This window comes from Lutra lutra, chromosome 17 (genome assembly GCF_902655055.1).
Source record: "Lutra lutra chromosome 17, mLutLut1.2, whole genome shotgun sequence".
In the NCBI taxonomy this organism is placed as follows: domain Eukaryota; kingdom Metazoa; phylum Chordata; class Mammalia; order Carnivora; family Mustelidae; genus Lutra; species Lutra lutra.
In genome coordinates this window covers 28,177,418-28,204,990 of record NC_062294.1, presented here as the reverse complement: position 1 = coordinate 28,204,990, position 27,573 = coordinate 28,177,418, and the positions used below count along the sequence as shown (strand labels likewise).

Below are 27,573 nucleotides of genomic sequence, written 5' to 3'. Positions count from 1 at the left end.
GGATGGATGGATGGAAGGATGAGGGATGGATGTATGGGTGCATGGATGGATGGCTAGATGATGGATGGAGTTGGTCAATACACAGAGTGTGGATGAACTGGATAGACTGGTAGATAGATGAATAATGACTAGCTGATCGGATGATGGATGGATTATTGACTCTGGACAGTTGAATGATGGGGTGAAGATATATGGTGGTTGGATGACACCCAGATGATGGAAATGAATGGAAGTTATGGCCGAATAAAAGTTATGGATGGATGGATATTAAACTGATTAAAGAATACTGATAAACTGGATAGACTGGCAGATGAACAGATGGAAAATAAGATGATGAGTGGATTGATGGCTGACTGGCTGGATGGGTGGGTGCATGTATAGTTATTCTAGAACCACAACTGAGGCAGTCTCAGAAAAAGTTAGATAAATGGACCACCACTGGGTTATCACTGAGGTAGTTTCTAAATTAAGCAAGATATATTATGACAATCTTCCTTAGAATCTTTGTTCTTAATATCCCATCCTCAAAATACAGAATAGTAGGTACCTCTGGGACTATGTAATGCTTAATTTCTTTAACATACATTTGGAAACAAGAATGGGAAAATTTTGGTTGAGGTGAGAGATTATTATACTATTTGTTCATTGTGTTGTTTCACAACTTCGCAAATGTTTGCGATACTTCATATTAAAAAAGAAATTCCTATTCAGATCCAGAGGCTGACACTGTTCCCTATGGGCCAGAAACCCTGACCCAGAGAGTTTTCTAGGGCAGGGGCAAAGGGACAGCCAAAATAATGGAGCCTGGGCCCAAGTGCACAGGGCGGGGGGCTTGTGTGGTCACGAGAGTGGATACGCCTACCAACTTCAGCGACGTCTCCAAGAGCTCATCTTCCGTCTTCTGGCGCAAGCAGTGAACAAGGACAGCCGAGGTGGTGGCTTTACACCCAGCAAAGACAGCAATTTGCTGTAGAGATCACAAGCAAGAGCAGAACTCAAGAGCCACGTCCCTTCCTTCCAATCAATAAAGAGGAATTCTACCCCAACCTTCACTTCTAAGGGCAGCAGAGGGGAGCAGAACATACTCTAGACCAGCAGGTGGGAGTCCTACGTGCCAAATTAAACAAGGTCTGTCTCTGTGACTGTATCTCTATCAAATGGGCAAAATGATCTCAGAGCTGAGAGTCGAAAGGGAGGGAGAGCGGAGTGGGGTTTAAGAACATGGAATCCAGAATACACTGCCTGTTTGCACATTTCCTTTCAGGAAGCCTTCCACGATAACCTCATGCTCACATTAAGATTAAGTGCTCCTTTTGGATTCCCTTATGATATCAGATATCTCTGCTTTATTGCTCTTGTCACTTGAGATTTTATAATCTGTGTGATTATGAAATCTTAATTTGTCTCCTCCAAAGAATGGAAACTTCATGAGGCTACTAGATGTCTGGCTTTATCAAAATTACGTGATGAATGAATGAAATGAATGAATTCCCGGAACCAACCCCAGCCATGAGGCACTTAAGTGGGGGGCCACTGCAGGCCCACATACTGTAAGTGGGTTGACCAGAACTCAGACCCCAAGAGAGACCAGACACAGTGACAGCCCACTGCCCACTGTGTGGCCTGGTGCCCCCCACACACACACTGCCCTGCACCCAGAGCACTTTGGGTAGAATGCTTAGGGGACAGTGCACTGCACTGGCAGTCCAGAGTCACGTGTTCAAGTCCCAGCTCTGGTAAAACTGGGAGACTGGCTGAGGTGTCTCCTTCCCCTTCCACTCAACTGCTGTCACTTCCATGATTTCTTGAGGATGCCTGCCGGATCCCATGGCAAGAAAGACCCCTAAAGATTCCAGGACAGCAGAGCCAAAGGTGTGGCAGTGGTCCTGCGTGAGACCTACCTGAGCTGTTTCCTTCATGTCTTTCCTAACCAGGGCAGCCGTGAGGGCCACGCCGCTCTCCGAGATGGCCCGGTGGAAAAGGTTCTTGGCCAGGGGAGACAGCACCTGACAGGACAGTGGACAGGAAGAGAGTTTATGCTCATGGGGAGGGGTTTCAAGAATCACCTCATCCTTAACTCTGGCCTGGACCGTCCCCCTGGAGACCCGGGCACCCAGGTGGCAGGTCCTCACCAGGGCCTTGCCCTATTCCCAGGCTGACACTGGGGCCCGGCTCCTCCAAGAGAAGCTGAGCTGGAGGGCACCAGCAGCACAGAGCGAGGGAAGCATGGGAAGCGTGGCGCGTGTGCCAACTGTGACAATCAGAGGTCTCGAGACAGGGCGGCAACTGCCAGCTGCACTTTAAAGACACAGTTCTGATTCCCCATCTCTACTACTCAGGATTTATCCCAAGAAGAGTGATCATGGAGATGCATGATGATTTCCAAGAATGCTCATAATGTTTATAATATAATTGGAAATAACCCAAGGTTCCAATATTATGAGATTGAGGAAATGAAGGATTTTCATTTTACTGTGGAACACCATACAGATCTCTACCACGAATACCACAGAATCTACAATAAAATGATAGTAATAGAAGAGTAATGTTTAGGGAAATGTTTCTGTTATAGGATATGCTAAGAAAGGTTTTTAAAAAAATCTTAAGACAGGTGGGGTGCCTGGGGGGGCTCAGTCATTAAAGTATCTGCCTTTGGCTCAGGTCATGATCCCAGAGTCCTGGGATCAAGTCCTACATCGGGCTCCCCACTCAGCGCGGAGTCTGCTTCTCTCTCTGCTCCTCACCCTGCTGTCAAGCTCTCTCTGACTCTCTCCCTCTCTCAAATAAATAAAATCCTTTTTAAAAAAACTCAAGACAGGTAGACAGATGACAGATGGATAAATAGACAGAAGTGAGTCATGGGGAATACACTAGAAAAATAAGTCTCAAAATGTCTGTGGTGAGCTTCCCTGGGTAATGGGACTATGGCGGACTCTTTTCATCTTTGGGCTTATCTGCACTTTTCCTTTTTCTCCACTTGATAAACTATAAAAACTTTCTCCTCTGAGTATTGGACATGGAAACCAATACATACGTTAAAAGCAGTAATAGCACTGACCGTCTGCTCAACAGTGAGGGAGCTGGAGAGCTTCTGGCTTCTAGCATTTCCTCATCTCATTCCCATCTCTGCTGCCCTCAGTGGCTCCCCCAGCCCCACTCCCCACACCAGGCCCCCAGGAGCCCCAGGTGCTCACACCACCACTGCTGTCCCAGGCCTCCCTGTCCCTCCCTCCAGCCCAGCTCCACATCTCAGTCCCAGAGGCGGCTGTCCTCACAGGAGGCCCCGACCTGTTCTTGGTGCCGATGTCCCTTGACTTGCAGATCTGGCTTCCAGCTGAACAATGACCCTTTGTCCAACTCTTTCTCATAATCTATACCCACCCTACTCGCCAGGAGAAGTGAAGCGAGTCCTAATGCTAAAACGATGGGAAGGAGAGAGAGTGAGCGCGAGCAAGAGAGCATGCACTCAACCATGGTAGAGGAGGAGTATCATTGCTGGAGCTGTGGCTGGAGATTCTTAAGGCCCTAGGATGCTAGCCTGGGCTCTGAGCTTCCTGGGGGCCAAGGAGAGCTCCACCATTAGCTCTCCACCAACTGATGCTGTGCAGACCGGTCAGCCCTAAGTCCAGGTCTTGTAAATAAAGCTGCCAACTGGTCCAAAGGCTCCAAGGGGTCCCATCAGCAGCCATATCAGGGCCAGGAACACTTACAAGAACAGAGACGCTTTCACCTCCTGCTGACTCTCCGAATATGGTTACAGAACCTGGATTCCCTCCAAAGTTGGCAATGTTCTCCTGGACCCAGCGAAGTGCAGCCAACTGGTCCAAGTGACCCCAGTTTCCTCGGCTGTGTTCATCCCCTGTGCTGTAAGAACGGGGAAGGGGTGGGAGCAAAGACCACACGGCAGGGCTGTCAGGACCACAGATGGGGCTGGGGGACTCTCAGTGAGCCTTCTAGAAAAAGACCTCTACGGCCCTGATACAAGGGTCTTCTTCTGTCTTCCATTCTGGTGGCATTGTTCTGTTGTAGGTTCTACGTTTACTCAACTGGCATCTCTTTACTGAGCACCTACTTTGTGCAAAACACTGTTCTGAGAGCTGGGAGCACATCTGAGAACCAAACGTGCCAAATCTCTGACTATACAGAGGCTCACACTACAGATTACAAACAAATGGATAAATACAGAAAATAATATCAGGTAGTGAAAGTCCTTCCAGGAAAAATAAAATCGGGTAAGGGAAAAGACTGGGGTCCTATTTCAGATCACAGGACCAAGAAAGGCCTCTTGGAGGTGGTAGTATTTGAATAGAGACCTGAATGAATGAGCACATGAGCCTTGCAAATATCTGAAGGGAATTCCAGGCTGAAGAAACAGCGAGTGCAAAGGTCCTGTGGTCCAGTGGACAAAAGTGAGTGTAGTACAGCAGCTAAAGGACTCTGTGGGCCTTGGTAAGAACTTTGATGTCATTGTTAGTAATGTAGGAAGTCATTTCACGGCCTATGACAAAATTCCTTTTATGTCTTAAGTGGTCATTCTGGCTGCTGTGTAGATGAGACCCAGCATTAAATTAGCAGGTTATAAAAGTAGGTGGTTTTTACAATCATCTGGGAGAGAGCCACAGAGGGCTTTGATTAGGGGGCATAAGGGAGGAGGTGAGAAGTGGTTGGATTCTGAAGATATTTTAAAGGTGGAACCAAGAGGATTTGCTGACCCTGATGTGATGAGGTAAGAAAAAGAAGTCAAGGCTGACCACAAGTCTATCCAGAGCAGTTGGAAGCAGGCGGGAGGGGTCTGCCAGCAGCTGGCAGGAGGCACTGTGGGCAAAGTAGGAAAGTTGGGGGAAGGAGCAGTGGGAGTCAAGGGTTAAGTCTGTCCCCCTGGAGGGTGAGGTACCCTTCAAACGTTCAGTGGAGGTGGCAACAGGTACAAGGTGGTAGTTAATGAGGTACATCTGGGTTTCAAAGGCGAAGCAGGGGCTGAAATAGGGAGCTTGGAACGTGGCTCCTGAGGTCACCCAGGGAACCCGGATCCCGTGGAGGTGGAGAAAGAGATGCACACAGAGGCCAGAGGATCACGTGTGAGGAATCGTGTGCAGCTGCTCCCAAGGTTGGCCCAAAAGCTGTTGGGACACTGGGCAGAGGTCAAACTGGGAGCAGGAGCCACAGGAAGCACCCATATAGCATTTTGACCTTAATGGGGAGCAGAGAGACGGACTGCGGGTGGGAGAGAAGAGGTGTCTCCACGAAGGCGCCACACCCCGGGACAGGACTCGCTTGGGATAATCCTCCTCCAGCCTGGGGCCGGAGGGGAGGGGGTCTTTCCTGTGAGAAGTCCACCCCTCCCCCAATCCAGCCCAGCAGCCATCTCAGGGTCAGGGGGCACTGCGGCTGGTGCCCAGAAGGGCTGTCCGCTGGACAGTCTTCAGTTCCAGACGCCTAGTTCCTTCACCCAGAAAAACGCACCAAACTCCTGCCCCGAGTATGCTCTTTCCTTCCCTTCCCGCCATGTCGGATGCATAAGTCTGTAAGTGCTGCTATAGGCTGTCTCCACAAAGGTGTACGATGTTCTGGAACAGCACAAGTGAAGAAGATGGGGGCATTTCAGAGGGGGTGACATTTGGGTTGGGCCTTGCAGAATGCATAGGAGTTCGTCAGGTAGAATGGGCATTCCAGGTTGAGGGAAGAGGACCTGCAAAAGCTCTGAAGCAAGTGGCCCAGTGTGGCTAGGGATGAAGGTAAGTAGAGCCCAGTGAGGAAAGGACTTGGGTGCTTCCTTAGGGAACCTGGCAAAGATCTCTTTGAGGGCTGACCTGGCCAGAGCTGAATACCTAGCACCCTCATTTTGGTGGGGGGGGGCAAGGTGCAGTGAGGACTATGCAGAATCTTACCTGAAGAATCCCCAGATGCCCAGGCGGTACTGAATGACCACCACCACCACGTTTTCATGGGCAGAGAGGGCCAGTCCATCATAGGTTGACGCTCCGCCCACCACCAGACCCCCTCCGTGGATCCACACCATCACCTGGGCAGGAAGGAAGCAGCCGTACTGGTGAGGGGAAGCAGTGCTGGGCAGGACCTCAAGAGGTTGTCCAGTTTGGTCGCCGACCTCTTGGCCGTGGCTCAAGGAGGCCATTACCAGAAGTGACCTGTCCCCAGCAAAGTTAGAACAGGCATTTGCTCTTCTTCCTGCTCCTCCCAAATGGGACCCAGGCCACTGCTCCAGCCAGGACACCCTGGCTGTCCCCGCCTGGGTCCCCAGCCCCAGTGCCAGTGAAGCTCATGCTTCAGAACTTCATCATGGGAACAGTCACAGCTAAGAGTGTCTTCTCCCCAACACTCCCATCACCCTCATGCCTGAGCCCGTCCCGCAGCCCGGCCTCCTCCGCTGCCACAGCCCCATGCTTCGGCTTCATCCTTAGTGAATACCTTGTACGGTGAATTGAACTGCTCGCCTGCCTGAGGGACTGTCTTGAGAAGCACACGTGCCCCCAGTGGGATCGCTTTTGAGTATGCCGTCCTTTCTGCCTCTTCCGCATCCCCAAATCCCACCCGTCCTCCAAAGCCCAGCCTAAAAGCCACCTCCTCCAGTAAGTCTTCAGTCATCTCACTAATAGGATCTGAGGACCTACTCTATGCCAAGGACAGTGTTTAGAATCGAGGACGAGGGTAGATATAAGAAATCATCACACTTGGCTCTGGCATTGTAAGAGCTCATGTAGCCAGGAGGGAAGAGCAGCTAAAATAATTAAGTTGCAATCATTTTATTCATTAAAAAAAATGAATTTGTAACACAAACTATGTGCCAAGTAGCACTGCATGCCATAGGGACTAATACGGTCCCATTAACAGATAAGAAACCTGCCTGAGGTCATGCAGCTTAATAAGCCGTGGAAGCAGAACTTGAACCCAGGCAGTCTGGCTCTGGAGTCCACCCACTGAGGCACCCAGCCCACTGCAGCCATTGGCCAGGGTGCAATGGAACTGCTGTTAGGAGAGGAGTGAGATCTTCCCTTTGACTCTAACTAATGCCTCGGGAGTACTTGCTTTGTGCCCTCACCAGCCACTGAGACAAAGCCCGATGCACATCACTGGTACTCATGCATGATTAGTCCAGTTCTGGAAACAGAGCCAGGCGCCTCTGCCGGTAAAAGGCAGAACCGGGATGTAAGCCCAGACTCTGTGCCTGTGTCCATATGGAGAGGTTCTCGCCTTGTTCCTCCTCCGCCTCTGGTCCCTGCCTCCGTCTGGGTGGAAGGACCGAGTTAGCAGTCATCTGAGTGAAGGCTGAAATGAGGGTTGGTCAGCAGTGACTTCCTGAAGAAGCATCCCAGATGGTAGGGCCCTCCAAAGCCAAGGGTATCTGATGATGGTTTTTTGGGGGGGGTTTTGTGGATTTTGTTCTTGTTTTGTTTTGTTTTGTTTTTTGGTGGTTTTTTAGGTCCCTCCTTTGCCTTGACCCCCAAGTGCAGCTCTGCACACAGGGGCAGGGAGTATGTAACAGAAGAATGTGAGAACAGAGGACTGAGTGCTCACAGATTCACAGATGCCCTCCCCCACTCCTGGGCATCCTGCCAGGAGATGACTAGGTGCAAACATCCCCCCACCTCTCCACCCCGGGGATCACTTCCTTTTCCTGGACATCTCCAAGCCCCAGCTTGAGTCTAGAATTTGCCCCATCTCTGGGCTTCCTTTATTCTAGAAATGCTGACTTATGGGGTCATCAGTCGTGCCAAAGACAATTAGGGAAGGAAATTAGCTATAATAAATTCCCAAGTATTTGGCTAGAGGCAAAAGAATGAACCTCCCGGATTGCCCCAGGCTCTGCCCCTAACACCTCTCAGGCGACCCTGGAGCTTGTGAGAGAAGCATCTTACTGTGCTGAGGAAAGGCCTCCCACAGGCTCGCCTCCTAGTCTGTGTCAAAGGGCACTGGTCTGAAATTCAGAAGGCCTCTGCCCTGGTCCTGCCAATCCCAGCATGTGATCTCACCTCCCCCTTTCTGGGCCTCAGTCTCTCTACCTGTAAAGGAAGGATGGCTTATCTCTAAAGTCATCATTTTGGTCCTCCTATTATCAAGAAACGATTTGGAAAAATTACAATGGGCTCAGAGGTCTGTCCCTAGGGGAAACTGAGGCATGGAACGCTTGCATTTCTTGTGGTCCTAAGGTCTGGCTGTGGTGGGAACAGGAAGCACTGAGGTCTCTGAAATGACACCCCACTCAAGCTGCCCTCACCCCCTTCTAGTCTACACCAGAAGACCCACAGTGCTGGAATCTTCTACTTACCGGCAGCCGGCTTTTCTTTGTCAAGTCAGTGGGAGTGTAAATATTTAGATAAAGGCAGTCTTCAGACAACTTGAGAGCAATGTTTTCCTTTCTGTTGGTAAAGAGCTCTGAGAGCACCTGCCCCCCCATTGCATCCTGGGAGCACCTGGGGAGGGGAGCAAAGAAGAAGTTCTGAGTTCCGCTCAGAGCTAAGCAAGATGCCTCCTGCGGTGCGCTGGGCCTTGGACTGGCAGGCTCAGGCTGATAAATAGAGTTGTTCCTACCAGGCTGGAGATACTGGGATGGTTAGGAGACTCTTTAGATGCATGGGTGGGGTTTGGGGGGGGGGGACCCTGAGGCTCACTAAGGTCTCCCACGGCTGTGTCTAGATAGTAAGAAGGCTTGGTACTTGTCCCCTTCCCTGAGCCTTTGAGATGCCCTGGGTCAAGGAGAGGAGACCGCCCATAAGCTGACCGCCTGGACAAGGGCTATCTCCTGCATGCCCTGGATACATGCCAGCTCTCTGTTCCAGGCAAACATGTCCATGTTCCACGTGTCCACGTGACCACCAGGTCAGCATGTTCTAGTCCATGGCAGACTTCCATAATCCCTGGGAAGTCACTCAAACAACAGACATTTAGGCCCTACAAAAAGTCAGGAATGAAATATTTTGTTGGGCAGTATCAGGAGAACTATGTTCTAGTCCTGTCACACTCGCTAATCTTCTGGGTGACCTTAGGTGAATTCCCTGTCTGCTTTGGCTTGAATCTGCCAGGTCAATGTGAGGGAAGTGATCTTTATAAGGGTCATGCAGTCCTGACATGCTAAGAATCTACCCATCCCAGGCAAACACTATTGGTTTTCCCAATAACAGAACTTATAGACCCAACACAGATTAAAACCGGTAAGGTTGGGGCGCCTGGGTGGCTCAGTGGGTTAAGGCCTCTACCTTCAGCTTGGATCATGATCCCGGGGTGCTGGGATGAAGCCCCGCGTCGAACTCTCTCCTCAGCGGGGAGCCTGTTTCCCTTCCTCTCTCTGCCTGCCTCTCTGCCTACTTGTGATCTCTATCAAATAAATAAATAATCTTAAAAAAAAACTGGTAAGGTTTATGAACCTCCCTTCATGCCAGGCATTGTTTTAAGTGCTCTTTGTGTACTAACTTACTTAATCCTCCCATGGCAAGCCCCCTAACACAGAATCTATAATTATCCCCCTTTTTACTAAGGTACTGAGAGGTTAGAGAACCTACCCAAGGCCACACAGCCAGAAAGATCTATACTATGTAGTGCATGATATTTCTAAGGACACTATAAGGAACATTTCTGGATCTCAAGGTACCAGAATGCAGGTATCACAGCCCCCAGTTTGTAAATGAGGACACTGAGTCACTCTGCTGGCAAGTGGCAGAATCAGAGTCTCCAGTAATGACTCCTTAATTTCCATCCTAAGGGAACTTTCCCCTGATCACCAGAGCAAGGAGCCTAACAGTCTTAAAAGAAGAAAATCAAATGTCAAGAAAGGGGAAAAGAGTTCAAGGTCACTAGTGTTCAAATAAATGTGGAATAAATAGCAAAATTACACATAATTATAATGATAATTATTATTGTTTTGACTATCCAATAGCCAAAAAGCATTTTTTAAAAGATTTCATTTATTTATTTGACAGAGAGAGAGAGATCACAAGTAGGCAGAGAGGCAGGCAGAGAGAGGGGGAAGCAGGCTCCCCGCTAAGCAGAGAGCCTGATGTAGGGCTTGATCCCAGGACCCTGAGACCATGACCTGAGCCGAAAGCAGAGGCTTAACCCACCGAGCCACCCAGGTGCCCCCAAAAAGCATTTTTTTAATAACCCCAAGCATTGCCAAAGATCTGGGGAGTGAAGGTTTTCATATATCAATGGAAGGAGTGTCGCTGGAACATTTCTGGAGGGAAATGTAAACAGAAGGTGCATATTCATGACATTTCTTCAAACTTACCTAAAAATATTCATGGGCGTACATAAAGATTTAGCTGCAGGATATTCATCAGAGTGTATCTGTACTATCAAAAACATCAAGAACTTAATGACCCCAAACAAGAGATGGGGTAAATAGATTATAATCCAAGACTCAATGTTTATAGCCATTACAAGTCCAGCTGTGATATCTAATGAAATAGAATAATATTCCTGCTAGATTTATAAATGAGCAAAGCAGGCATCCAAACTATCTGTATTGTATGATGTGGTACTATGATTTATAATAAATACATATTCGGCCTCCATTCCATTTCGGCCACAGGCTCCCTAAAATCCGTGGAATTTCCTCTGTGAAGGAAACAATAAGGATATCTTTATTATGTTAATAAGGTGACTTTTGATCACACTTAAGGCTAGGGGCTGGTTGCCACATGAACCACCCAGTGAACTTTCAGTTCTGTCTCCCTGACCTCTGGGGAGCAAGATGGGGCTGGGGGTTGAATGGTGGCCAATGCCCCTGGTTTCATCAATCATGGCTACATAACAAAGCCTCCTTAAAAAACCACAGGACAGGATGCTGCAAGTTTCCAAGTTGGTGAACCAGAAAGCTTTCATGGCCACTGTGCAGGACCCCCAACTCCAGGACAGAAGCTCCTTTATGCAGGACCTCACCCCATGGATCTCTTCATCTGGCTCTTGATTCATATGCCCTAATAACCTTTGTAATGAACTGGTGGTGTAGTGAATAAACCAGTTTTCTGAGTTCTGTGACTCAGCAAATTAATGGAACCCAAGGAGGGAGTCGAGGAACCTTTGACTTATAGCCAAAGTCAAGCATAGATAGCAACTTGAACTTGTAATTGGCATCAGATGCAGAAAGTGTCTTGTGGGGCTGAGTCCTTAACCTGTGGGATCTGACACTATCTCCAGGCAGAGCAGTGTAGGAATTAGTTGAATTGTAGGACACACAGCTGGTGTCGGAGATTTTTTTCTCTGTGTTGGTTGGTGGTGGGGTAGGGGACACACACACTGAAATTGAGTGCAAAATCTCATGGATTCTATTTTTAAAGAAGAAAATATCCAACAGACAAAAGACTGGAAAAACAGAATCTAAAATATGAACAGCAGATCTCTGTGTCGGTGGAGGAATTGTATGTGATTTTCATTTTCTTATCTTTCCTTACCGGTACTTCCTCCTTTTCTGCAATACATATGTATTACATTGGCAGTCAGGAAATAAAAAGAGCAAATACTATTTTTTAAAACAAAAGGAAGGAAGGATGGAAGGAAGGGAGGAAGAAGAATAGAAGGGAAGGCAGCAAGGAGCAGGACCCTGGAAATTTCCAGAATGCCTTGCTGAGGTGAATAAGGTCATAATGGATATATGCAGGCTTCTGAGGTGTCTGGAGGAGGCAGATATTGGCTACTTTGTCTGGCTTGGTCAGAGTGATTGGGACATACCAGCCGTTGCTCTGGTCACGACTAGGTACTTAGACACACTTGGGAGCTAAGAACTTTCCAGTCAACTCCCCAAAGCTCTCCCCACTTACACAACTCTTGGTCTACTCCCACTTCCCAGCTTTGGCAAAGGTCAAGACAGGAGAATTGTTACTTCTACGTCCCTCACTTGCTCAACTTCTAATTTTCTCCCACTTATAGTCTAACGTATTGCATAATTTATTGACTGATTTGCATATTTTTTCTTTGCCACCCATCTCTCTCCTAGAATGCAAGCTCCGTGAAGGTAGGGATACTTTTCTGTTCGTTCGTGGATCCTAGGAAACCTAGAACGTGCTCAGTAAATGTTTGTTGAATAGAGCTCTAGAATGCTCTATTCTAGAAGGTATTAAAAGATTTATGGGGCACCTGGGTGGCTCAGTGGGTTAAAGCCTCTGCCTTCTGCTCGTGTCGTGATCCCAGGGTCCTGGGATCGAGCCCTGCATCAGGCTCTCTGCTCAGAGGGGAGCTTGCCTCTCCCTCTCTCTCTGCCTGCCTCTCTGCCTACTTGTGATCTCTGTCTGTCAAATAAATAAATAAATAAAATCTTAAAAAAAAATATTTACAACAGCTTGGAAATTTTGGAACAAAGCCACTCAGCACGTTGCCCTGGACGGTTCTGCATCACTTTGAGGCCAGCGTCCCCCCGAGAGATGCCAACTTACATGGGAGGGTAAGTGGTGGTGTTCTTCACGAAGTTCCATGGCTCTGCGGGCTGTGGCGGAGCAAATCTCAGGGACCCCAGAGGAGGCCTGGCAAAAGGGACTCCCAGGAAGACGGCCACAGGCTGTGCAAATCCTTCTACACTGACGTACTTGCCCAAGACCTTGCCTTGCACGGTGTCCACCACAGGTGGCGAGGACGGGTGCCCCCCTGGACATCCAGAGGAAAGAGGACACATCAGCCTGAAAGGTCTGATCTGGACTCCCAGTGGGTCTCCACCTTGAGCAGGGACCTTGAATGAGTCACTTAAACCCTCAGGACCTCAGTTAAGCTTGAGGTTAACTGCCATTCCTTACTTGGGGCTATCTAGAGGAGCCAATTGGAAATGGAGGTATAATAGCATCAAGTTAAAAAGAAATGCAAGAAGGAGAGCTGCTGAGGGGAACAAGGCATTTGGTTGTCACTCCTAGAAGCTTCTGGAAATAACTGGCCAGTCGGCCTCAGGTGCTGAGCTGCACACTGGTGTAGAACATGAATAAGAGGCTGTCCCTCCTCTCAGAATTTCTGAACCATGTAGGGAGTATGAGCTACAAACACACTTGCCCCTACTGGGTGGGAAGGAAGGGGCCGGAGTCCCCCGAGAGGTACCAGTACCACAGGGGTCAGAAGAGGCAGGGTGGCCTCCGACTTGGTGGCATGGTGGAGGTGGTGCCCTTGGAGCTGGGACTGGCAGTGGGAGGGAGGGGGAGCCAACAGCAGGAGGTAGAAGGCAGGGGGGTGGGGAGATAAAGGTGTAAGGCAGAGCGGAGGCCAGGCTCTGGGAGCTAAATGCAAGGCTGGCCTGAGGAAGAGTGAAGGGCCCATGGGAGCCAGAGGGAGTCAACGGGGAGCAGACAGCAGCCTGTATTGTGAGAGAGGTTCAAGCCTGGGAGGGGCTCAGTACCAGGCTAGGGTCTGGGGCTTTCTTTGGGGGTACACGTATAGCAGTCAACAGTCCTAGAGTATGCAAGAGTGACATGCATCATCTCATAGGGGATTCTGAGCAGGGGCTTCCGGGGAGGGGGAGAGAACCTGGGGGTCTGGTTCCTACCTGTTCCGTCCTTGTGGGGCTGGCGGTCCTTCCCCACTGAGCTGTCCCTTTCTCCCGGGCTGTCCCTTCCACCCCAGTCCTTGTTCTACCTGCTATGCCAGTGGGCCCTCAGACTCTCCATCATGGCCCTCCTCCAAGCCTTCCTTCATCCCGCCCTGGCAGTCTCTGTGTGTATGTTTCCTTATCTGAAATTGTTTCTAGCCTGGCATCATGCCAGCTGCTCCCTTGTGGACACAGACAAAAGGTCAACCTCTCCCCCCAAGTGTGCGGGCGGAACAAGAAAGGGTGATCCAGATTGAGTCTTACAGAAGGAGATGGAATGGTAACCTGCAGGAGAGGCGAAGTGGACAGGAGCCCAAGGGGCCAGGGTGAGGAAGTGGGTGGGTGTGGTGAGAGGCAGAGCAGTTACGGCTCCAGGAGCAGTCCGCACTTGTCGTGTTATGTAAGTACACATGTAATATTTATGCTACATGACGTCCATACACAGGTAAGCTTTGAATGCTGAGCACTTACTATGCGCCAGATTTGCATTCTGGTTCACTTAAACTCAACTTCACAAGATGCCCATTTTATAGATGGGGAAGCTGAGGAAATGGAGAGAGCCAGCGTGGACTTTCTACAGCGGGAAATGGGATGGCCTTGCCAGGGGGTAATCGGCAGTAAGGGGATAACCCACTCCTCCTTTGGTTCTTACTCTGCCCTCACGTTCAGTCCCAGGTTTCCGACAATGTCACCATCAGAAAGAAGGTGAAGTGCACATGGGGCCTGGGCCTTCCCAGTTCTGAGGGTCCCAGCCCTGGCTGTCCATTCACAAGCCACAGACAGATTCCAGAGTATGATTTTAGTGGACCTTGGGCAAGTCCATTTCCCTCTCTGAGTCCGTTTGCCTGCCAGTAAACAGGCATAGATGCATTCTGGGGTCCCTTGCTATGCTCTTGTAGTAATCACGGGCTTTATTTTGTATACACTTGACGCGTGACCTCTGGGGCCTTGCTGACCCTGGAGGGACCGCCCTCTCGGAGTTAGCCAATTCCAGTGATAGGAATCAACTTCCCTTCCAGTATGCAGAGCCTGTACCACAATCACCTTCTTTACCAGGCCGTCCCAGGCCAAGCCACTACCATCTTGCCCTAATCACTCCAGGGCCAGGGACCCAAAAACTGTGAGAAGCCTTCGTGCCCTAGAACTCACTGAAATTGGTTAGTTTTCCAGTCCTGAACCTGCATATCCTGTCTCACCTCTTCCTTCCCCAGGTAACCACAATAAGGGCTCTTGCACGAAATTCCTCCCTCCTCCCGCCTCTTCTAACCCACCTTGAGCATCACCTCAGTGTGCAGGACCGTGGTGGGCATGCGTCCTCTTCCCGGGAGCTGGGAGTAACAAATGCTGGCCATTGGCTCCTGATCTGTTGGCCTCACCGCACACCAAATTTTCTACTACTACATTTTAAAACAACTCCTTCATTTATAAATTCTTTATTTGCACTTTCCATACTAGGCACTCTTTAGAAACAACCTGTTTGATCCTTACAACGGCCCAATGACAACTGCCTTGATTCCCGTGTTAGAGAGGGAGAAACCTTAGGCACAAAGCCTGAGGACAGCCGGCTAGTAAGCGGTGGGCTGGGATTCAAACCTACACCCTCTGGGTCCACAGTCCATCCAGGTCTCCTGCCTGACATCCGAACGGGGAGCGTTCCTACGAAACTTTTCCTAAGCCGAAATGGCACAAAGCAACGTATCCTGGGCTCTCTGCAAGTTGCATTAAGCCGCTTTGCTTTTAGGAAAGACCTCCATTAGTCCCTGTTATTGTAGCCCAAACAAATTCGAGGATTTTCGCTTTTCCATTACTATAGTAATACAGGATTTCCCTAAAGGTGAAGAGGCCTGATGCCACTTGCAGAAAGCCCCGGATACTCCTGTTAATATTCTGCTAAGCCATTCTCCCTGATTTGGCCATGCACAAACGAATAATGAGGCAGAAAACAAACCAAGCTCTCTGGAATCCCCATCCAGGAGGCGTGAGGTTAGCTGTCAGCCCTACGCAGGGAGCATGCAGCGGTAGTCTGGGAGTGTTCATGCTCCCCGGGCTCTCCGGTTGACAGGGACTGGTTGGGCACCAAGGGGGTGAAGTCCAGAGGGCGCTGGCTGCTCCAGAACTGGACCCACCATACCCTTCCTCTCCATGCATCTTCCCCACCTCGTTCCCCTCCACCTCCCACCTCGCGCCTGGGCAAGGATTTCCAAACACACCCTGATGTTTTATTTCAGAAGGACTCACCCCAAGCTATGGAAGTGGCAAGGGAGGTCAGGACTAGAGCGGAGAGCCACATCGTGGACAGGCTGCAGCTCCAGCACTTCAAGCTGTTTACACCACTTAAAAGAGTCTGTTCAGGTCCCGCCCCATTGCCCTCTTTTCTCCAAAGCCAGGACAGAGTTTCTGATTACAGAGAGCCCCAGACTGGTCCAACAGCTTGTTACATAAGGGCTTCTCCCTCACAGAACTTCTAACCTGAGGGCACTATGAATTTCCCAAGGCAGGCAGGAACAGACAGATGCCTTTCAGGAGGGGGAGGCTTTGGTCCAGGGTTCTCAGAACAAGCTTGAAAATTAGAACAACTGCCAGCCCGATAGCTGCTGGGGAAATCAGGACAAATCTGTCTCAGTTGTTTGGGCTCCTTTCCCATACAGTTCTGTGTTCTCAAGTTTGGGAACACCTTAAATTCATCCAGGTTCCCTCACCTCCCTTTTTTTTTAAAGAAATTTTGATTTATTTGGTGGGGGGCAGGGAGAGAGAAAGAGACAGAATGAGTGAGGGGAGGGACAGAGGGAGAGAATCTTCAAGCCCCATGTGGGGCTCGATCCCATGAACCAAAAGATCATGACCTGCGCCAAAACCAAGAGTCAGACATTTAACTGACTGAGCCACCCAGGTGCCCTATCTGGTTGCCTTTTTTTTTTTTTAAGATTTATTTATTTATTTATTTGACAGACAGAGGTTACAAGTAGGCAGAGGCAGGCAGAGAGAGAGAGGAGGAAGCAGGCTCCCCGCCGAGCAGAGAGCCTGATGCAGGGCTCGATCCCAGTACCCTGGAATCATGACGCGAGCCGAAGGCAGAGGCTTTAACCCACTGAGCCACCCAGGCGCCCCCGCCTTTTGATGTCTAAATTAACTTTACAACTTACAATATTCCTGCCAAGCCATTCAGCCTCTTGTCACACACCTCCAGGGTCAGGGAATGCATTCCTTCTCCAGGCGGAGATCTTTGGACAGAATATTTTCACAGCAAATGAACTCTAGATCTCCACAGTCCCTAGCTCTAATCATCCATCCATCATTCCATGTACTCAATATTCCATTTATTCATTCATTCTCTATTTACCAATGCCTGACGAGATGCTACGTAGTATAGATACAGAGGTGAATTCAAGGGATATTCCTTGGGCTTACAGAGCTCAGCATGTAGTAGATGAGACACGTGGTGGGCCACTGCACAATGCAAAATCCCGAAACAGAGGGATATAAAGTGCTCTGGGTATACCTGGGAAAGTGTCATGTGTCCACTGGAGGCACAAGGACGATGAAGCTGCTCAAAGCCTGTTTCATAGAATCACTGAATGTCCAAAGAAAGGGAATTCCTTCAACACAGTCTGGTATAGCTGGCTAAGAGAACACTCTGCATTCATTCAGGCTATTGATGAACACCCCATTCATTGACAAGGACAGACAGTCATGATCTCTTGTGAAGGGGGAAAAGGAGGTTCTAAAATACTTGAGGTCGCTTTATAGGAGATGTTTAGTGGTTCCTCAAAAATCAAACATAGAGTTACTATACTTTTAGCAATTCCACTCTTGGGTATATACCCGAGGTAACCGAGAACAGAGCCATATAAAAACAAGACACAAATAACAGCATTATAACACCCCAAAGTGGGAACAACCTAAATGACCATCAACTGATGAATGGATAGATAAAGTGTGATCTAGCCATCCAATGGAATATTATTCAGCCATGAAAAGAAACAAAGTATGGACACTTGCTACAACATGGATGGGCCTGGAAAACCGGTCACTAATGAAAGAAACCAGACACAGAAGGCTACATGCTATAGGATTTTTTTTATATGAAAAGCCCAGAATAAGCAAATGCATGGAGACAAAAAGATCAGAGGTTGCTCGGGGCAGAGGACAGGGGCATGAGGAATGACTGATAATGGGTAGGAGGCTTCCTACCTATGTGACGATGAATGATGCGTGATGAGAGTGGTGAGATGTTCTGGGTTTAGATTGCACTGATGGTTATGCAATTATGTGAATATATTACAAAAAACACTGAATTGTATACTTAAAAATTCTAAGTTAAATTTTAACTTAATAATTTAACTTAGTAAAATATATTTAACTTAATAAAAACTTAAAAAATGAATTTATGGTATGTGCATTATCTTTTTTTTAAGATTTCATTTATTTATTTATTGGTAGGAGGGAGAATTTGAGGGGGAGGGAGAGGGACAAGCGGACTCTGCCCTGAGCGTGGAGCCTGATGGGGCCTCATTCCCAAGACCCTGAGAACAGGACCTGAGCCAAAACTGAGTGTTGGACAATTAATTGACTGAGCCCCCCAGGAGCCCTGTGAATTAACTTTCAATAAAATAAATACTTAAAAATCCAGTCATGTATAATATCCCATTTTAGTAAAAACATATCTTTGTGTAGAAGAAAAAATCCTGGAAGTTGATACATCTATTTTATGTGACAACCATTTTCTGGCTGTCGTATTGTATTTTTACTTATTTATATTTTCCACCTCTACTCATTCAGGCATTCGTGTGACGAATATTTATTGAGGGCTCACTGTGTGGCAAACAAGGGGCAGAGTGCTTTGTATGCAGTCCCTCCCTCAGTTCTCAAAGGAACCCTGTGAATTGATACCCGTATCTCCTGGGACTCAGCTCAGGCAAAGAACATAAGTTTAGGAAGAGCTGGGAATTGAACAAACGCTGTGTAACGTTCCAGACCATACTCTTAACCAGTTTGCTGCGCTGTCCAAACCTTGTTGACAAACCGACTTTGTCAGTGCCCTAAATGCATGCTCGATTTGCCTGTGAGTGAGCACCTATGGTTTCTCTCCCTAAGTGCCTCTCCATCTCCACCCTTCAAAGCGCCCACACCTCCCCGCTGACCACTCCTGGACCCTTCCTTGGGCTGCCTGGGAGGATGAATGGAAATGGGAATGCTAGGGTTCCTGGGACAGGGAGTGACTGGGCGTGCTGCTGGCTCAGCCTTCATGGTGGTCCTCTCCCAGCAGAGACAGACTTGTGGCAGAGAAGTCACTGGCTGGCCGGGAATCATAGGCCCCAAGCCCTCTACCTTTAACTGGAGACATGAGATATATTTTTGTCAGTGGAGAGGAAGTAGATGTGAAACAGGGTGGCAGTTCAGGTCTCAAGGCTGGTGCGATCAAAGGGCAGCTATGCCTTCTCTACGCTTGAACTACTCTCCTGGGGTCCTTTGGCAAGCCTGCACTTGTCCGGTCAGAGCAATGTCAACATTCAAGAGAACTGAGCAACTAGCAGCCACAAAGCACATGACACTCAGAAAAGCTCATGGGTTCTTGGCCAAGGCCATAGGTTAGAGCTGAAATGAAATGAAACGAATCTGGAGACCTTATTTCAAAAAAGGATAATCTGCACTCATTCTAGCCACTGTGGTAGGCCAGTAAGGGGAGCACTGGGATTAGGGGTGAGGTCTTAGTGACAGTACTAGAGTCAGTCCCCAGAGGTGACCGCTTGGTGAATGACATGGGCTGGGGCTCCTCCCTTCCACCTGGGAAAGAAACAGGAGTCATAAAGACTACCCTAAGAAAGAAGACCCCTATCTCTATCTTCACGGGACAATCTGGCTTGTCTTCCAAGCAGACAAGACTATTTCTAACCACTTAGCACACCACACACACACACACACACACACATAACCATTATACCTGTTGCCCTGACCAGCTCATCTTTGCAGCCTGGGAACAAAGCCCTGGTTCTCAACCTAAAAAAAACCTGGAGAATGCTGTCTTTGCAAAATATAAAAGGAGGAAGGGATTATTCTCCTGATCCCACTATTTAATCACACGCCTGCTCGAGACATTAGCCAGTTGTGCAAACAGAGGCAGCCACTCCCAGACCTTGGCATGTCTGGCTGCAGCCTGGAAACCCATTACTGGCTCATGATGATTGTGCAGAGTAATAGGTGAGGTTCGAGCTCATCATGCCATTAGATCACGCCATCACACCTCAGTTTTGCTTAACGTATATGGTCTACTTGCATCCCATCAGCTCTGTACATAACACAGCTCTTCTCGCTTCGGTGGTGGTTGACTGCGTTAACTGCTTTTCCCCTGGGAAACTCCCTAAGGTTTCTCACGTGGAGCTAGATGGTCTGAAGGGTAAAATCCTAGAAACTGGCCTCTGCTCTCAAGTGTTTAGACAGATCTTAGGGGAGAAGACACCTCTGAGACCTCCAAGTTATCCCCCACCAAACCTCCCCAACAAAGTCCTCAACAGACACACGGAGAGCACCTACTAGAACAAGCCCTCAGAGAAATATAAGCCATGTCCTAGGATTGACTGAGGCAGAGCACCTGTGGGAAAGTTTGACCTGGGGGAGGCTTCACTCGCCATGGACATAAGGGGTCATTGCACAAGGCACAAACCACTGGAGATGTTTCATCTCCAACTGGCAACATTCACGCCATCCCCATCAGACAATCCCATGGGACTGCCGACTTTAGCTTCTGCTGAGGAAGAATATATGATAAAACCTGGGTAACCCATGGTAGCAAACAGTCCCAGAATGTCAGGGGCTTAGTTCGGCTGATGTAAAGAAACGTGGTGCTGAGCCTCCAGTGATCTAAACATGGGGTCAGTCAAGGTTTTCTGTAAAGGACCAGGTAGTGAGTACTTGAGGCTTTGCGGGTCATATGGTCTCTGCGGGCAACTGTTCAATCTGCTATTGTAGCAAAAGCAGGCATAGATAACACCTGGGCAAATGGACACGGCTGTGTTTCAATAAAACTTTATTTGAAAAACAGGTGGCCCGCTGGATTTGGCCCACGGGCCAGTTTGCTGACTCCTGATCTAGAACATGGCAGCTTTACCATCTTTAACTCATAGTTTCTCATGTTGTCCTGGGTGCCAATTCTAGTCAGCTGGAATTAGCACAGAGGAGTGAATGGGGTTGGGGGGCGGTGTTGGGCCAGGCCTGGCTGTGGCCCTCCTCACCTCTACTCACAGTCCATTGGAAAGAACATAGCCGCGTGGCCAATCTAATTGTAAGGAAGTCCAGGAGATATGGTCTGGTTGTGTGCCCAAGGAGGTTGGACAGATTTTAATGGCAATGCCTACCACAGATAATAATATCCATTAAATCATCAATTAGATACTAGGGATTTTTTACGTAACACATAGCAAAATAAAGACATAACCATTATATAATGCTTTAAAGTTTATTTGTGCACCATCTGAAATCATCTTGCAGAGCTCCAGGAATAAGTGTACTATACTTTGGTAAACAATGAACATCTGTATTTCTTTTATTTAAATTCTGATAGCCTGATTGTAAATCTAGTTCCTGCTTGCTTGGACTACTCTATAAAGGTTTCCTTCAGCTCCTTAAGAGTAAAGAAGGAGAAAGGGTGAATCAGAAAGACACATAAAAATGGAAGCCCCAGAAAGTTAAGATTGAATTATATTCTGGGGCGCCTGGGTGGCTCAGTGGGCTAAAGCCTTTGCCTTCGGCTCAGGTCATGATCCCAGGGTCCTGGGATCGAGCCCCGCATCGGGCTCTCTGCTCAGCAGGGAGCCTGCTTCCTCCTCTGTCTCTGCCTGCCTCTCTGCCTACTTGTGATCTCTGTCTGTCAAATAAATAAATAAAATCTTAAAAAAAAAAAAGATTGAATTATATTCCGAAAACGGTCCAGCAAACTCAAATCATTATTATAGATTGTATTATAGACATCTGGGTGATACAGTAACCTTGAACAAGAGAAGTGTTTTGTATGTTTTCTTTTGCTGAGCATTGTCAAGTTTATGTCTATGAATGTCCAAACCGTCCATGACTTCTGATTAGGCAAGGCATTAAGAGGTGAGCACGATTTGAAACAGCAAAGAAGAGAGCATGTCAGCACTGGGGCAAGGTAGTTCTGGAGGCTTCTTGAGGAGGTCACTTGGGCCAGAAGGGCAAATGGAGGATAGAAGGCTTGAATGGTAATCTAAGGGGAGCTGGCTTTCACCCTGGACAAAGGGAGCCCTTGAAAGTCTTTAATCCTGGGAGTGACAAGAGAGAAAGGGTGTTTCCGAAAGTAGAATCTGGCAGAAGCAGGCAAGCCACTGGAGAGGTCAAGAGGGTTCCTCCTAAATCGTCACTGGGAGGTGGGAGGTGAGTTCTCTTCAGAGAAAGCTAAGATCTCTGCATGAGGAAGCTTGCCCACCAGGCTCCCACAGGCCTCTCAGCAAGAACAGTGACATCAGCTTCTCTGAAATGCTGGACTGCACAAAGGTTTGCCCAAATCGAGGACCTATCAAGGCTGGCTCTCGGTTCTCACTTTAGAAGGTCTTGAGGGGCCATGAAACCTTCAGAATGCCTAACGAGCTGGTTGACAGCTGGGGGTGGGGCATCACAACCTCATCCCCAAGTCACTATCCTCCCTGTGCCTACATGGAAGCAGATCGGGAGCAAATCAGGGGTGAACACCAGCGAATGGTAGAGGGAAGGATGAGTCAGTCAACCCCCTTCATTGCAGCACCTGAGTTCCAGGGGCCTCTCATGTAAAATGTCGTTTCAACATACCATATGTTTCAACGTACCATATGTTTCAACATACCAAGAAAATGTAGTTTCAACATGCCAAGAAACACGAACATCAAGACATGCAAATTACAGGCAGACTCTCAAATGGCCATGATCAAAAGGGCAAGGACTTCTACCACTGCTGTGTTCGTAGTTGTGCCAAGTATGGACAAGAGTATGGGAAAAACAAGAACGATCGCTATGAGTGAGAAACTACGACAAGCTTTCTTGGGGCCAATTTTGGCAGAATCCATCCAAACACTGCCAAGCGGCATGCCTCCTGTCCACACTATTCTCTAATCAGGAATAATTCTGAACGAGCCCGAAGCTGTGTGCATCAGAACGTCTGCCTCCGTGACACTGACAGTAGCAAAAACTGTGATGTAATTGGAGAGACCAGCTATAGTGACTGCCCAAATACGTGATCAAGTATTCCAACTATGGAAAGCTATGTTGCTGTCAAACATGGAGAAACACATATATTTTTCATTTGTTCACCTAAAAAGCATTTTTGCCACTTCCTATGACAGAGGGATCAGAAACTGCATTTCTTTCCAGCCTCTCCCCACAAAAGCCCATAAAATAAACTCTTGGAAGGCACAAGCATGTGTACATACAGAACGGAAGAGGAGATGATAATGACATCAGTATTTTAGAAGTGAGAAGGTGGACAGAGGAGTGACAGCTGCCTTTAGAGAATAGAAAGGGAAAAATCTATGCATGAGGAGGGACCCCCCACTACACACACTCAGACTAACACATTCACAGTGGAGGCAGCAGAAAACTCTCTGGATTTAGAGCTACTGGGTACCTGTGAAAGTGGGGTACAGCTACCCCCCATTATGCACATGGGAGTGCAGCTCTCCCTTCTGAGATCTAACCCCAGACCAAAGTTTCCACATGTGCTCTGCCTCTGCTAGTCCCAGAACTGGTTGAATCTGGGGAATCTGATCACTTGATTCCAACAGAGCCTCCAAAGAGCCTTGCTAACATCAGCATAGTGTGGTTTCTGTCCAGAGATCTGAGTGTCAAAAGGAAAATGTTCCCTGAAGTTCAAGGAAATGGCGCAGTCACAGTGACCCTTGATGAAGCCAAATGCTGGTCACCTAACCCTGCCCTTCTATTACTAACTGACCATCAGTGGTCCACAGGAATACAACTTTTGGAAATCAATTGTTGCTTTATAGCAAAGCTATAAAGCAAGGAAACATAACGTAATGAATAAGGATAAAAGTGAAAAGAATCTTTTAGAAAAATACCAAGTGTCAACAACAACACAGAAGAGCTAGAAATTTCTTACTCTGCTGTACGACAAGTCTGCACAACCACTTCAGAAAACTCGTGGAGTGCCTACTAAAGTTGACATGTGCTGGTGACCCAGCAAAGCTACTCCCAGGTAAATATCCAAGAGCAATGCATGCGCATAGTCATTAAAAGACACGTTCTAAAGTATTCGTGGCAACCCTTTTCATAATAACCTGAAACTGGAAATTCTCCAAATGCCCAGCACCAGCAGAATGGATAGATTTTGGCATATTCACACAAATAATGACTACGCAGCAGCAATAGAAACCTGTCACCACCTGCTTTGTGGATACACGATGCAGATACACCCCCTCTCCCACCTCTGCCCACCTGGGATCTGCAGCCAGGGCCAAAGGGCGGGGAGCTGGGCTTTGCAGTTGGCCAAAAAGGTCAGAGTGTAAAGGGCCCTCGAGGGGAGGGGAGCAGTAACAGGGAGTCACCAGGGAAGTGACCCTTTCCTGCCCATCTCAGGCGGGCTCCTTGGGCCCCAACTGGGAAGTACAAAAATTGGGAAAGAAAAAAGCCTGTGGGTCCCAACCTCTGTTCTGCCTGCGAGTGTAGTCATCGGAGTCAGACTTTGCAGGTAATGGGCTGAAATTGGCTCTTTTCCAAGTGTTACAGAGAAAGGCAACGATGATAAATAGTATTGGTTTGTAATTTAACCATTTTGTTGTTGTTTTTGTTTTTAACCTTCGAAGTTGTACAGTATCACATCATCTGCATCTCAGGAGCCTCAGAGGGGAGGAGAACAGTTGTTCCCCTTTTATAATGCTATCCTCTGCTGCACATTAGGGAATTCACAGGCAAAGATTTGGTTTGTCTCCAGAGTTTTGTAGGATTTGATTTGATTTAGTGATTCAGGTCCAAGATTGTAAGGGGGATGGGAGGTGGGAAGGAAGCATGGAAAAAAGGAAGTTGTTTAATTTACAATAAGAAAGTATATAAGTATTTTCTGTTTTTACAGTGGTGAGAAAACAGAGGTGAGTGGGAAATGCATGCATCTGTGTTATTGATGAGAAGGAAGTGAAGGGACCCTTTGGGGAAGTGAATTTGTAGAACATAAGAAAAGCAATTTAGGGGCCCCTGGGTGGCTCAGTCAGTTAAGCATCTGCCTTCAGCTCAGGTCATGACTGGGGAGTCCTGGGATCGAGCCCCGCATTGGGCTCTCTACTCAGTAGGGAGCCTGCTTCTCCCTCTCCCTCTATGCGTGCGTGCACGCTCTCTCTCTCTCTCTCAAATAAATAAAGTTTGGGTTTTTTTAAAGGACAATTTGAAAAGGGCATGGCCTGTGACTGGGTCCATCTTCTGCAGATCCAGATGGCAGGAATAATTTTACAAAGTACAAGTACTCATTCCCAAAGCTGCTCATCAAATTCTATCCATAAATGTCCCAGGAGCAGGCTCCTGGCTGGAGATGGGGATACATCCACATCAGACAGATATGAAAAGCTGATTCTCTGAAGATCTTCTAGCAACTTGGAATGCATATATCTCGCTGTGACTACTCAGCACTTCTTAATCAGGGGGAAGCATCTAATGCCTAAAAAGGGAAAACAAATGTTTCCAGGTCCCATCCAAGAAGTTTCTGGTTTGGTTGGATTGGGGAGCAGCTTGGGGAGTGGAATTTTGGAAAAGCCCTCTGGGGTGATTCCCCTACTTTCACCTCTGATAGGAAACCCTGAATTAAATGGAAAAAAAAAGCAGGATGCCAAATAGCATTTATACTCAGCTTTAGCCCAATACAACATCTGATGGCATGTGGACAGGAATAAGGCAAGAGGGCCCTGTATCTAGATGCGTTGGAAATATGTTCCCTCTTGCAAGACACCTACCAAAATTAGAACTGTATTTGAGGATGCCGGCACTGCGTGCAGTATATAAATAAGTGTAATGTCATTTAATATGATAGTATTTTAAAAAATGAGTTGAGTGGTGTTTTCTAGCTGTTAGTTTAGCCAAATATCAGTGTAGAAATTAGCCTTCTGCAGCTGCAGAGGCAACTGAATTTCCAGCTTGCTGTGTGTGGCTTGGTTCCTCTTCCTAGAGCCAGAAAATGCCCCAAGTACTGTTGATCAGCCCTTCCGCAACCACCAAAGCCAGAGACACTCCAACAGATTTGGACCCTACGCTGAGGGAGACAGGGAGCAGGGCAGAAAGAGTCCTGATCTGGAAAGACAGAGACTCGAGGTCTGGTTTTGACTTGCTGCTAAATCGCTGAGTGATCTTCGGTGAATTTCTTCACATCTCCATAGGTTTCCATAAAATGAGAGGCCAGGGGTCCAAACCTTAACATCTTTGGGGGTCAGGTAATATCAATGAGTGAAATGGACCCAGGCACAAGACAAATTAAATAACTTCACTTTTAAAGAAAATCTCCCCCCCACCCGCCCTTACAATCTTAGACCTGAATCACTAAATCAAATCAAATCCAACAAAACTCTGGAGACAAACCAAATCTTTCCCACAAAGGGGAATAGTGAGGACTGTGAAAAAAGGTAAAGGGGTGGCCACTACTCAGTTCCTACAGGTTGTTCCATCAGGGTCACTGAGAACAGTTGTGCAGGTTGTGTACTGCACAAGAGCACTAGTTCAGAGGAGGTACTATTCACATCACAGATGTAGATCTCTATCAATGATGAGATGATGATTTCCTGGAAGATGCCTGTAGAAGGTTTTGAAGAAAGGATACTTTCTAATTTGTATGAAGGTGATGTATGGGCTATCAGAAGCCCTGGTTACCAGGCTGGAATGCAGCTCCAGTGTTGCCAGATTTCTTCTTCCCCCTTCTCCTCCTCCTCTTCCCCTTTTCCTTCTTTTTCTCTGGAGGGGCTAGAAACATGGCTTCTAAAGTGAAATTCCCCTGATTTCATATTAATTGGAAACTAAATCCAAAACATTTTTTACACCTGTGGGCTAAACAAAACGTTTCTGGGGGCCACATTGAGGCTAGGAGTTGGAGATCTCTGACCCAGAAAAACACAACATTACTGACATTTCAGAAACCCTCCTACTCTATGCACTTCACATGTAATCCTGAAGCAATCACAAAGAAAAACTAATTACCCTGGTAAATTACATGGATAGAATAGGGATTATGTAGTTATCATATGAATGAAATTAAATATCAGGTTATATTAAATATATTACCATTTTAAATAAATATTATACATGAATAGATAATTCTATAAATATTAAATATTAAATTTTAATATGATATAAAACGCAAAAGTATGGGACGCCCGGGTGGCTCAGTCCGTTAAGTGTCTGCCTTCGATCATGATCTCAGGGTCCTGGGATCAAGCCCAGAATTGGGCTCCTTGCTCAGTGGGGAACCTGCTTGTCCCTCTCCCTCTGCCTGCTTTCTCTGCCTACTTGAGCTCTCTCTCTCTCTCACTATGCTCTCTCTCTCTCTCAATTAAATAAATAAATAAATAAATATATATATATATATGTACATAAACAAATCTATCTATATATAAAAATTCTTTTAAAAAAGTAAGAGTGCCTCCTTCAGATGATGTATTACAATATTCTCCCTACTGATCATCTGGTTAACTTCAATCCATCCTTTCTCCAGAGAGAATCTCCTAAGATATGCATCTCAGTTAGGTCCCCCTGTTGTACTTACATGAAACACTTGACGCTCCCTAAGTGAGATTTTCAGATTTGTCACCAGCTATCACTTGTGTGGATGTTGGCTTACGGTGTGTCTGCTTACCACTGGTGGAGGGCGTGTCTCGCTCAACACTCTAGCCCCAGTGGGGATGTGCCTGGCACACATCAGGTACCCAGTGTAGGTTTATGGAGGGTTGGAGCAGTCTATGTCCCATCAGGCAAACATCTTTTCTCCTTGGTGTCCTCCCTGACATGACTTTGTCACCAGCTGTCTGATTCCTTGGCTCCTGACCTTGGAAGACCTCTGGTTTCAATTGCTGAGAAGGAGGCTCTCTGGCCGCCCC

At 47.6% G+C, this 27,573-nt stretch overlaps 1 protein-coding gene across 1 annotated transcript in view; it reads right to left on the bottom strand.

The window, feature by feature from the left end:
* Positions 1 to 15,877, bottom strand: part of CES1 (carboxylesterase 1) — a 29,691-nt gene extending 13,814 nt beyond the window's left edge. Inside the window, exons 1-7 of the mRNA XM_047711432.1 lie at positions 15,752 to 15,877; positions 12,384 to 12,591; positions 8,285 to 8,429; positions 5,889 to 6,022; positions 3,711 to 3,864; positions 1,902 to 2,006; positions 863 to 967 (exon numbers count right to left, since the gene is read on the bottom strand). Of these exons, the coding sequence (XP_047567388.1) occupies positions 863 to 967; positions 1,902 to 2,006; positions 3,711 to 3,864; positions 5,889 to 6,022; positions 8,285 to 8,429; positions 12,384 to 12,591; positions 15,752 to 15,803 (903 nt within the window). The 5' untranslated portion in view covers positions 15,804 to 15,877. The remainder of the gene's footprint in view (positions 1 to 862; positions 968 to 1,901; positions 2,007 to 3,710; positions 3,865 to 5,888; positions 6,023 to 8,284; positions 8,430 to 12,383; positions 12,592 to 15,751) is intronic.
* Positions 15,878 to 27,573: the final 11,696 nt, after the last annotated feature.